This window comes from Pholcus phalangioides, unplaced genomic scaffold (genome assembly GCF_987345545.1).
Source record: "Pholcus phalangioides strain wild (caught in Gottingen) unplaced genomic scaffold, Ppha-v1.0 ptg000017l_1, whole genome shotgun sequence".
Lineage (NCBI taxonomy): Eukaryota > Metazoa > Arthropoda > Arachnida > Araneae > Pholcidae > Pholcus > Pholcus phalangioides.
This window is the reverse complement of record NW_028301610.1, coordinates 33,008,506-33,020,810: the sequence shown is the minus strand read 5'-3', so window position 1 is coordinate 33,020,810 and position 12,305 is coordinate 33,008,506. Positions and strand designations below refer to the sequence as shown.

Genomic DNA, 12,305 nt, shown 5'->3' with positions numbered 1-12,305 from the left:
TGAACACACTAGATCCATAATACAGAAAACTCTCCAACTACTTAGGTCAGAGGAGTCTGGACTACAAAGTTTCTGCTGCATTTTATCTAGTAAAAGGAAAAACACTCACCTTTAGCAAGATATGTTTTGTGAATCAATGCAGGAATGACATGACTCTCAGCCAGGTTGAAGTTGTCATGAGGTCCAAATACATTGGTCGGTATCACAGAGGTGTAGATACCTTTCTTGTAACCATTGTAACCTTGATTTAGAACGTCCAGCATTCGTTTTGCATAAGCATATCCAAAGTTGGACATATGAGGTGGTCCATCATGAATCTAAAAAAATAAATGTTCATTAAATTACCATATTCTGAGGTTATTACTGGCTTAAAAGCTACATTTTCCATTATTAATTACAGAAATTTCAATTGATTCTCTTCCTAACTTCAATTTTTATCGACTTCATAACAAACTTTTAAAGAATTAAAATGATTACTAAATTAGCAGCTTTCTAATACAGTGAAATCTATACAAAATGGAACGTCAAAAGACAAATTATTTTCTGTTCCAGAACGGTTTCCATTTTATAAAGGTGCACCCAAAAATATATGTAGGTGATTTCTGTCGTTTGCGAAACCTGATTTTGGAAATATAACCCTAATTACTATAAACCAACGAGTATCGAACAGAGACATGCATATTATTATATTGAATTTTTTCATGTTTGCTGTTTCAAATTAATATGCATTCGAAATTTCCCATTTAATGTGCTAATAGGTAAACTTCAATATAAAATGTTCTCCTGAATAACAATAAAATGAACACTTACTTTTGTCAAATATTAAACATTTTTCATTTTTAAAATAGAATGAGAAATTGTGCACCTTTTTAAAAATAGTGGCATTTTGATCAGCAACCAATAACATTTTTGAAAAAAAGATTATATATCTCTAACACTTAAAATTCTGCCTTTCTCATGTCTCTACAACCTTCATTTTTGTGTTTAAATCCAAGCCGTGCTTCTTGCGACTGGTCATCATCTTTACACTGAATGAAATACACATACTAAGAAAACAGTATCGCTAAATTGTGAACAATAATTGTCTCCCTTACCTATTTCTCTTCCAAACTAATTCAAATGGAAATTATCAACATTTTACCAAGAAACAGGAGTGTTTCCTAACAAAAGCCACCATTTCAATCGTAGATGAAATGCTAAATAAGCTTTCACTAAATTTTGAATAGTAATAATAGTTGTTTGTAATAAGGCTTCCCCACCCCAAGCCCTTACTTCCAGGATCAGTTCAGATAGATAAGAATTCATCCTGTTTCCAAGAAGTAAAAGAGTTTCTTAACAAAAGGGGGTGACTTAACTTCCTCCCATTCAAAAGACGAAAACTTGTAACTGGCCTAAAATTCTATCCGTTTTGGCAGGTTTTTTAAATCTAAAAATTGACCAAATATGCCTTCTTTTTCTGCATTAGACAGTTTGTCTTAAAGAGGTTACCCATAATTGAAAAAGCATTAGTTATCCACTAGACTATTTTTCTGTTCCGTTCAAGACAGGTTTCCATCTTACACAGTATCCATCTTAGACAGGTTTCACTGTACTTTTAAAGACTGGTCTCAGAAATAAATAAATTAACAAGATATTTGATCAATACAATGAAAAATTAATCAAATTGATCCTGTAAAAAATTAGACTATTTTTTACAATTTAAGTATGTTTTTACCAGTGCACAGTCAAATTTAATTTAACAAGTAACTTGATTTACAAGTGTTTCAGAAGACAAGCAAAAATTTTAAATGTTTTAACCAGGGCTGGAAATCGATTAAAATTTTTAACTGGCTAATCAAAAATTTGATCAGTTAATGAACTGATTAATTGGATTTTAATTATATATTTTTGTAACTATATAGCAGTAACTGGTGCCATAAAAATATAGTTTAATAGCCATGATAAATTATGGCTGCCTGCATGAAGCAATTTAATACGCTGAACATATTTATCAAGTCTTGGAAATTTTTCACTGGGATTCTATTTAAGTTAGTTGCCGCTGTGGTGGTCAAGTGGTCATAACGATGGACTCGCATTGCGGGGACCCAGGTTCGAGCCCCACCGTCATCACAGTGGTGGTCGGCTGAAGTTGGTTTTCTGTGGTTCCCAACTTCAAGGCGCAAATGCGAGCCAATCTCCCCGTTAAAAAGTCTCGCCACAGAGAGCAACAGTCCTACAAACAGTACAAATATTCAGTCACTACACATCACTCACTTCACGTCTGAGATATAGATGGCAGCACTGAAAAATCATACACAACACTAGATACGCACTCAGACTGTTAGGTACATGCACTTACACTTCCGGCACAACTCACTAGGTAGTAAATTGCCTATGGCAATAGACCTGAGTTGTGCTCGGTTTGAAAAAAAAAAAAAAAAAATTTTAGTTATTTTAGGTTAATCATTGTAAGTGATTTCGAAACAACTTTCTATCTTCATACTGTTGCTTGTTGTCCTAGAAACTCCTCCCAAATGGTACTTCAGATAAAATGGACCATAAAATTATAAATTATCTGTTCTAGACTCTTTGAATGATGAAAAATTTGAAATAGCAAAAAATATTTTGTTTCAATTATTGTCATAAATTAGTGTTTAAAAATAGAACATTGTAATGCGAAAAAAAGTAAGTTTCTCATAATGTTATAAACCCATTGTGTTTAAAATATTATCCAAAAGCATTCATTTAGGTTTTTTGCCTGTCATGTCAAAAACCTAACCCTGATACAATATAAACATAAAACTGGCTGTATGAAGAGATATTGATGTTTAGGAAAGAAAAATTCATCTCTGCCCTCATAGGGACTCAAACCCTGGTCTATCATATGCTGGACGAGTACTCTATTACTAAGCTATGAAAGCTTATAGATTTCCTCCTTGGAGCTTATATTTTTGCTGAATGACTCTGTGCAATGGATGATAACATTTGGCCGATAGCTGATAAATTACATTAAGGCCACCAGTTGGTTATGTATATGTAGAGAAAGAAGTGCTCCTCATTATACGGAGAACTGTCTGTATGAAAAGATATTGATGTTCAGGAAAGAAAAATTCAACTCTGCCCTCTCAGGGAGAGCGGCTCACTGCTCTAAGGAGGGAATAGTCTTTCTGCTTTCATAACTTAGTGGTAGAGTACTTGTCTTTGTCTGGCATATGAGAGACCAGGGTTTGAGTCCCCGGGGAAAGGAAGAAATGAATTTCCTTTCCTCTAAAAAAAAAAAATATATATATATATATATATATCATGAATATCCCTTCATATAGCCAGTTTTCTGTATATATTGTATTAACAAATGGAAAGGACGTCTTTCTCTACATATAGGAGTGGAATTCTTAGCACAAGACCATGAAAGACTTTGCCGCCCCCCCCCCCCCCCGTTTTGTGTGGATGCAAGAAGGTATTTAAAAGTGAAGTCTCTGCTCTTTTGCATCGTTCTCAAAATATTTGAGCCTTCAATATAAAATACATAAATTTGCCACAAAAAAATCTTATATTTTATAGAAAATAATGAAAATATTCGAATAAAAAGGTATCAATAATTTGAGAATTTTAATAGGAACAATTATTCCAATTAAAAAAGGTTTTAATGAACATGAAAATAGTAACTTACACATTCTTCATTAATTGGATAGTTTGCCTTATCTGGAAAAATACAAGTTGACATACACGAGATAACTTTCTTACAGCCATGAATAAAACTTTCATTCAACACGTGATCATTGATGTACATATTCTGGCGCTGTAATGGAAATTGCATGAATGTAAATCTGAAATAAATTTGACATTTTTTTGTTGCCTTTGTTTTACTCAATGTCTAAAATAGCTAATACACAATTTAATATACAATATAACATAAATAGGGCTGTTGAATAGTCTCTACTTGTTAATTAGAAGATCCTTCAATTGCCTTATTGAGGACTTGAAGGAATTGACTAAGAATGGAGATTAAAGGTCCAATCCACACCTTGTGGTGCAGCCTGTAAGTAGCCATGGTGAACGGAAGCAGATAGGCTTCCTCCACCCCACACTAGCCACAGTGGAGGACTAGAGTAAAAAGAAACGTGAACTCTGTGACTAAAATAAGGCCCTCAGTCCCCAGCAGTGTAAGTGTCCCTAGTTACGGTAGCAACCACAAGACATGAAGACAGAGTGATGATAATCACTGGGTATGTCTGAGTAGGTCCAGAAGATGACCTTGACCATGTATAATGGACAATCTTTTTCATCTGAAAATTGTTTGAAGGAGTTGGAAGAACTGGAAAAAACAAATTGGGACATCTTAGGCATCCGTGAAGTAAGAAGAGAAAATAAAACTTGTGCCAGTGGGCATGTATTTTACTATAGAACAACAGATAATGAAAGAACTAGTGGGTTGTAGGATTTCTCGTATAAAAAGGGAAAAATTAATTTGTTGAGATAGATAGCACATCTGATAGAGTTGGGAAATTGGTTATAAAAATATCAAGCAGATACTGGATACAGATTATTCAAGTCTACGCACCAACAAGCCATTCCGAAGAAGACTTTTATGAAAAATGAGACAAAATGAATAATAAAGGAGACCACTACATCAAAACAGTAGTGACTTCAATGCTAGAATTGGAGAGAGCAGAAATGTGGTGGAAGCTCAGTTGGAAGTCATGGTTACAGTGCACGAAATGACCGAAGAAACAGACTTGTCAAATTCTCAGAGAGCAAACAGCTATACATCATGAATTCAGAAAGTAAATGTGAAGAAGCCCAACTAGGACAAGTGAAATCGACTACATCCTATCTAATTGATCTATTTGACCATACCTACAGAGGGACATAGACTTGGTTGAAGGGGGGGGGGGAAGACAGAGAAAAGCTGCCTTTCATTTTTTGAAGGAACATTGGAAGAATGCAGATGTCTGGGGATATGACAAGTGTTAAAAATTTTCAACAAGATGAATAGGATGGTCCATGAATTGTTAATACGCTGTCAATCAACTGCTTTGACAAGGGAACACCAGTGCAGGGTTCATACAAAATTTTCAAAATGAAAAGTAAGGAGTTTTTAAGGACTTTTTTAAGGAGTCATGGCAAACTTTATAACTTACAAGTTTTACAGCAAAAAAAGGGGCGGGGCACATATGCAAATTTATTTTTAATTTTCAAACAAACTTTCCCTCTTCTCAAAAATATAGATGTAGAAGTGGTTCAAAAATTACAAGTTTTGATTTGTTACCCAGCATCATAAGAATTCATAAAATAATCAATCCACATGAATGCTTTCTGTTGTCACCAAAGTGTTCTAAAACCTTCAAGTATTAGTCAAAAATATAACTCATAATAGCATCACATAAATTATCAAATTCTAAAAGTGATATTCATTCCCCCTCCAATTATTCAAAATAAAAACCACAGCCGACAAAGATTTTTCTTACAAAATTATTTATATTTGCAGCAACCCTAGGCACACACATACACTTCCAGCACAACTTCCTAGATAGTAAATTGCCCATAGATGGTAATGGACCTGAGTTGTGCTTGGTTTGAAAGAAAGAAAGCCCCCTCCGGAAATCACTCACTCAAACAATCTGGGAATGTGCCGCGGGCCGCTCAATTGAAGTAAGAATTTGCCAGGAGCCACTTGAGGCAGGCCACATTTAGGCCATGTGTTGAGCACATGTATGCTTTAAAATAAGGGGCTGTTCAAGTGTTAGGTCAGCAAATTTTCAGCAATTTTTGACTCACCCCTCTTGTCAGAAAAAGTCAGCAAAACTCTCACCCTCCCCCTGTCAGCGCTCTGTCCCCTTCCTCCTAACGCTTATTGGTGGAATCTGAATCTGAATTGGGGGCTTCCCCCCAGATGATCAAAAATTTATTTTCTTAATCCACAAAATATTTTTTAAAAGAATTGTAAAAATATTTTTTACAATTTCGAAACAAAATATCTTTATATGTTATTATAATCAATTTTTATTAATTTCAATGCTATTTGAAGGCTAAGAACCCAAAATTGCTCAAGAAATTCATTGCGACCCTACCTCCCTAAGCCCTTGGTAACCCTTGACCCGCTGTAAACATTCGGCCTGTGCGGACCAAATGTGGCCCTGGCATTATGATGTGGCGTGCCCCTAAATCTATTTTTGTAACAATGAACCAAGTGACACATTTACAGATCGCTTAAGTGACTCGTGGCACATTTACAGATCGCTTAAGTGACTCGTGGCACAATTCCAGACCATTTAAGCGATCTGTAGCACATTAAGCGATCCCTTGAGTGACATGTGACAAAGTTTTAGAGCATTGGTCCTGCCACCAGTGCGGTTCTACATCACTCATGTTATCCGCTGCACATTCCCAGATTACTTAAGTGATCTGTGGCATAATCATGGATCACTTACATGACGCGCGGCACAGCTCCAGAGCATTTGGATCCACTAAGTATTTGAAGATCACTAGAGTGGCTCTGTAGCGGACTCAATAGGATAGGGAGATTGTTAGTTCAGGTGCCCACAAACTAGTGAAAAGTTTTACTCGTTTTTCGCATACTGAGTAAGACGCCATTAAGAATATTTCATATTTTTTATAAAGGGTGGTTGATGACGTAAGAATCATCCACCACCACCCCCCCCCCTCCACGTCATCAAGTCAACAAATCGAAAATCCCCATTCCATGCTGACGTAATACTTGAATGACCCCCTAACATAAAGATACCCAAAAGTTATTTTCTGAAGGTTAAAAAACAAGTGGGTTCAGCTATAGCGGCTGATCGGCTCGTCCTCCCCCCCCCCTCCCGTAAAACCAGACGTGGCTCGGGCTGTCACTTTTAAAAGCCGGGTTTTACTAGCAGGTTTTCTATGCCGCGCGCAACGTGAATCACCCAGCGCGACATGCCATCAATTCATCGATATGAAAAGCAGTACGACTGTTTTCCTACAGAGCGCAATACCGCTCACGACAGCGCTTTACGTCGGGCGTGATTGGCAGACTGCTTCTGGAGGAGTTAAGTGTCGTGTGCCGCGCGTTTCAGCGATCTTCCCTTCATTTTCGTGTTGTGTCTCTTCCCTTTAAACCGGAGCATGCAGCCGATAGAGTATATGACGCCAGGGTCATATACTATATAGCCGTCCTGAGCCGATGCGCCATGGTTGGAAAACGCAAATGCGTAACGTCATTATGTAACTCATTTCTGCCGACACGAAATGATCCAGTTAGGTTCACGCAGCGCAAAAAGCCTACTCCTAGGAAAACCTGGCTTAGGGGATGAACGCTCGTTATGGGATCCCAGGAGAGATAAACCCATTGTCTCTCATAGAATTTCTTGTGTGTGGATAGAGCCTGTTCCTCTTTTTTTTTTTTTGCCTTTTTATTTACGGCAACCAATCTGCGAAACAGATTCGCTTTCCACACTGGACTTCAGTTTTTAGCACTTTTAGGCGCGGCGGCGAAAAGATACGCTTGTCGTCGCCCCTTACTCCAGTGGAACTGAATTTTTTTTTCCTTTCTTCTTTTTCAGTAGCGAGTTGTAATGTGAATAAAACACATAAAACACGTCACAAAAAACTGCGGAAAGCAGTGACATTTTGCAGTTTCTCTGAATTTTCGTAGTGAGATATTGGCTGTAAGCAAATGGGAAGGAGGGATAAAATAGGAATAGTAGGAGAGAATTGCGGTAAAAAAAAAGACGATTGCGGCGAAAGTAGGAAAAATAGGAAAGCTGCGAGGTCTGCACTCAGTATACTGCGTAATATAAGAGGTTCGAGACATCGTTTCTCCGCATAAGTAAAAACTTAAAAAAACTTTCTCACCACTGGGCATGGGGGAATTTTCGGCTACTGGTTCAGCGGAGTGATGTCGTTCTACGGACCATCGATTTCCAACGCTGACCAGTTTGCGACATAGGCAGGAAAACACGTCAAAACTAGCGATTCAGTAAAAAATCTTATTTTTAGAAGCAAAAGCGTATAATCGTATTAATTTACTAAATACGACAAAATCGTAACGGTTGGCAGGTATGCACAACCATTGGATGTTCCAATCCCATCCCCTGCTTTCACATTTCCTATTACAAAGGGAGAGAGCGTTTTTTTTCCTCTTTTCTTCCTCTTTATATTCGGGGGAAGCTTCCTCTTATTTTTCTAGGCAACGCTATTCATCACCATGGGGAATGAATATTCTAAGAAAGATCATCCATCCCTGCAGAGAAAGAAAAAAAGGACCTTTTCAGGTGTGGCTGCAAAAAGTAAGGAGTTATAAGGGCCCTTCCAGAGGGAAATGAAAAGTTAGGAGTTTTTAAGGAGTTTGTAAGGATGTGCGAACCCTGCAGTATATAGATTGGTAAGGGACAATTCTAGGTTGTGGTGTCTCAGGGAATTTTTCTCTAATACGATTGTTAATAAATGTAATAGCTTATCCCCAGGGGTATTACATTCTAACACAATTGACATGTTTAAAAAGAAATATGATAAACATATTGGGGTAAATTAAGAAGCTATCCATACTTACAATAAAATAACCATAAATATTTTTTATAGCATTGTATAATATTTTATCATATGTATATAGTATTTGGTTTTTATAATTGCATTTTTAATGGGGGTTGCTGTATTTTAGAAATATATGCATCCATATTTGTTACGAGCATCTTTTTCTCAGCCAATTTGTTGGGCATTTGCTTGTAGTGCCATTGTTTTTGTATTAAAAATTTCCTTGGCTTCTTATATCTAAGTAAACTCAAGATTTCAGAAGTTAAGAATTCGGTTCAATTTTTAAAATTCATTTTAAAAATTGACCCTAGTTGCATCCAGGACAGTAATACCATTCAACTTGCAAGTGAAACATGGGTTGCTTGAACTAAAATGAGCGACCATGCACTTATCAAAATATAAATTTATAAATATAATAAAAATATATAAATATAAATTATACTTACAAAGAATTCCAGATTGCTGTCCATATTCTTGTACAGTCCCCCACACAATGCAGCCAGATGAAGAACATGAGTAGGCTGGGTGTTTTTGAACAAAGCTGCTACTTGTTGCTTATTACTATAAAAATTAATATATATGTCAAAAAAAACGTTACCTTTTATCTACTGAAGGTACTTATAAGTACCAGGTTAGATAATTTTTTATGTAATTGTTTGAAAAACAGTATTTAATTTTTTCATCTTTAATTAGAACTAAAATGACCTATCAAATAATTTACATGATAATTATTTATCATTATTTATATTCCCAGCATTATAGGAAATTCATAGATTTTGCATTTCATGCATTTCTTCCTTGTAATCTTCATCTCTACAAATAACCAATCTTTCAATGAATCTTGTATTAACAAGTGGAAGGACATTTCTATATGCATGTGGCCATCTGGTGGCCTATGTCATTCATGAGCTATTAGTTTATTGCTGCCACCGTCCATGTACGGAGCCTTTCAGCACATATATATGCTCCAAGGTTGAATATTCTATATGTGTCCATAGCTTAGATAGTAGAGCACTCGTCTGGCAAGCGAGAGACCAAGGTTCGAGTAGCTGTGGGGGCAGAGATGAATTTTCTCCCTTGTAATCTTCATCTCCACAAATAACCAGTCTTTCAATGAATCTTGTAAGTCCTAGACATGCTCAGAATCTTCCAGAATGTTCAAAATCCAATGTGCCTGAGATGTGAGACCTGCATTACAGCTCTACTTTACCACACACAAACTCCGGTCATATACCACCATGCAGCAGTTTCCAACCAGTGGAGTTGGGTGGGAAATAAAGGCCATCCATCGGTGGTCGCCCCGGGTTCTGTAGGTAAAGAACTTGTTTCTGATGTTCCTTTGCCCGAAATCGAACCCATGGACCTTAATGGTAACTTTCATAGTGGAAGACTAGCATCTTACCACTGTGCTCTACTCTGGTGCCTACATTACAGCTCGTGGTTGACACTTTGAACACTTTTCGCTTCTGCTACATTTTTTAATGCACATTTATTATTAAAATATGTGTTCACTTACGTAGTGTCCTTTCACTTCTAGTGTTTTCGGTGCATCCTACAGCATCAGTGAAGCATTTCTAACCATGCATTGCTGTGTAATTCTGAGTCATCTAGGCATACTCTACCCCTCCTAGAAGTTTGTATTTCATCATTTTTGTCGCACAGCAGACATTTTCTACATGCGAAGGCTAATTAGACCGGGACCTACAATTTATTGCCGATCCCGAATGACAGCCTTTTTTATACTCAGAGGTTGGAGTGCTAACCCCTTAATGTGGGACTTCCTGAGACAGTAATCTTTTTCTGTGGTCATGTCACCGTTTCTGCTGTACCCCTGCGTCAGGAAAGTTTCTAACAAGGATGAATTGAGTATCGAACTCGCGACACCTCTAAACATCCTTTGGTATTTCAGGTGAGCATCTTATCGACCTGGGCTACAGTGCCCTAGAAGTTTGTAAACCTGATGCTGAGACACCCTGTATAGTTCGAATTTCAGTTCACTTTTGCTACCATAAATCTTGGTTTCTTGCAAAAGTTGGACACTAAGCATTAGAGATGTAAAATTCTCGAGATTGATCTTTTGGAGAATATTCTCATCGAGGAGAATTTCAGAGAATATTCTCGAATATTCTCTGGTAGGACTACTATTATGAATAACTTGAGAATATTCTTATACGTTCTTGATGAGAATATTCTCCTGTTATTTATAATGTAGTTACATATAATATCCTTGAGAATATTCTCTGGAAGGACTACTTTCATAAATTACTGGGGAATATTCTTATAGAAAATAATAAGAATTATTCTCTTAAGTTATTAATAATAGTTCCTCAATGAGAATATTCTTCAGTTACAGAAATCTTTCCAGAGAGTATTGTCAAGAATATATGTAATAACATGTATTACAATAAATAATCTCGATAAATAACTTGAGAATAATTATTATTTTCAATAACAATATTCTCTAGTAATTTATAATAGTCCTTTGGGAAAATATTCTCAAGAATTTTACATCTCTAATGCTTAGTGTCCAATTTTTGCAATAAACCAAGATTTATGGTAGCAAAAGTGAACTGAAATTCGAACTATACAGGGTGTCTCAGCATCAGGTTCACAAACTTCTAGGGCACTGTAGCCCAGGTCGATAAGATACTTACCTGAAGTACCAAAGAATGTTTAGAGGTGTCGCGAGTTCGATAACTTAAATTCTGTATCACACATTTCTTTGCAAGTTATGCAATTCAGCCCCATGTTGGTTTCATTTTCTTGCTTTCAAACTTTAATATTGTGGTCTACAAACTTCAATATACCCATCATCTTGACAGGAGGAGAGAAAGGGACAGAGAATAATCTCAATATTCTTTGTCCGTCTCTCTTCCTGAAGAGAGTGAGAAACAGAATTTAAGTGTATGTGCATTGAAGAAAACAACAGTTCTGATAGAGAATATTCTCAACATTCTCTGTCCCTGTCTCTCTTCCCGTCAAGATGATGGGTATATTGAAATTTGTAGACCACAATATTAAAGTTTGAAAGCAAGAAAATGAAACCAACATGGGGCTAAATTGCATAACTTGTAAAGAATGTGTGAAACAGAATTTAAGTGTATGTGCATTGAAGAAAACAGCAGTTCTGTATCTTAGAATGAAGGTGATTATATAAGAATAGCTTCCTTTATCAATAAACTTGATTTAATTTCTTTTGCTGTGAACTTATTTCTGAAAATTTATCTAATTTTAAAATATTTTTTCAAGGTTTTAATCCAAAGGTTTCTAAAATCTTTAAAACCAAACTTTTAAAACCTATCATCATGACCTGGAGAATATTCTCTAACTAAAAGTTGTCATTGGGGGTGATTATACCAAAAATTGTTTTGTTGTAAATGTTTCAGGCAATGAAAACCGATTTATATTTCACAATATAAACAAAATTAATAAAAAATTTTAATTATTTAAAAGAAAAATGAATATTCTCGATTATTCTCCAATTTTTACATTCAGGAGAATATTCTCACCTCACATCTCCACTAAGCATGTTTGTCCTCTTAAATTAGACGAGGTAAATGAAAAAAAATTAGACTTTGAATTATTTGTATTCTTTGATCACATTATGTTTTGAATAATCAAAGCAAAAAAATAATTAATTGCACTGCAAAACATATTGTGATAAGTGAAAATATATTTCTTCAATCTCTGAGTATCAAAAAAAAAAAAATGCAAAACACTATCTGTATTTTGTATTAGGCTGGTGATAATCAGGTTTGAGCAATAAGTAAATGCATAATTTTCATTATTATCATCAAATTCCAGACAAA

The 12,305-nt window shown here is 35.9% G+C and overlaps 1 protein-coding gene across 2 annotated transcripts in view; it reads right to left on the bottom strand.

Moving 5' to 3' along the window:
• Gmer (GDP-L-fucose synthase-like protein) overlaps positions 1 to 12,305 on the bottom strand; it is a 35,773-nt gene that overhangs the window by 11,401 nt on the left and 12,067 nt on the right. For both annotated transcript variants that reach the window (XM_089246202.1, XM_089246203.1), the window contains exons 3-5: positions 8,943 to 9,057; positions 3,650 to 3,778; positions 110 to 317 (exon numbers count right to left, since the gene is read on the bottom strand). In XM_089246202.1, the coding sequence (XP_089102328.1) occupies positions 110 to 317; positions 3,650 to 3,778; positions 8,943 to 9,057 (452 nt within the window). The remainder of the gene's footprint in view (positions 1 to 109; positions 318 to 3,649; positions 3,779 to 8,942; positions 9,058 to 12,305) is intronic.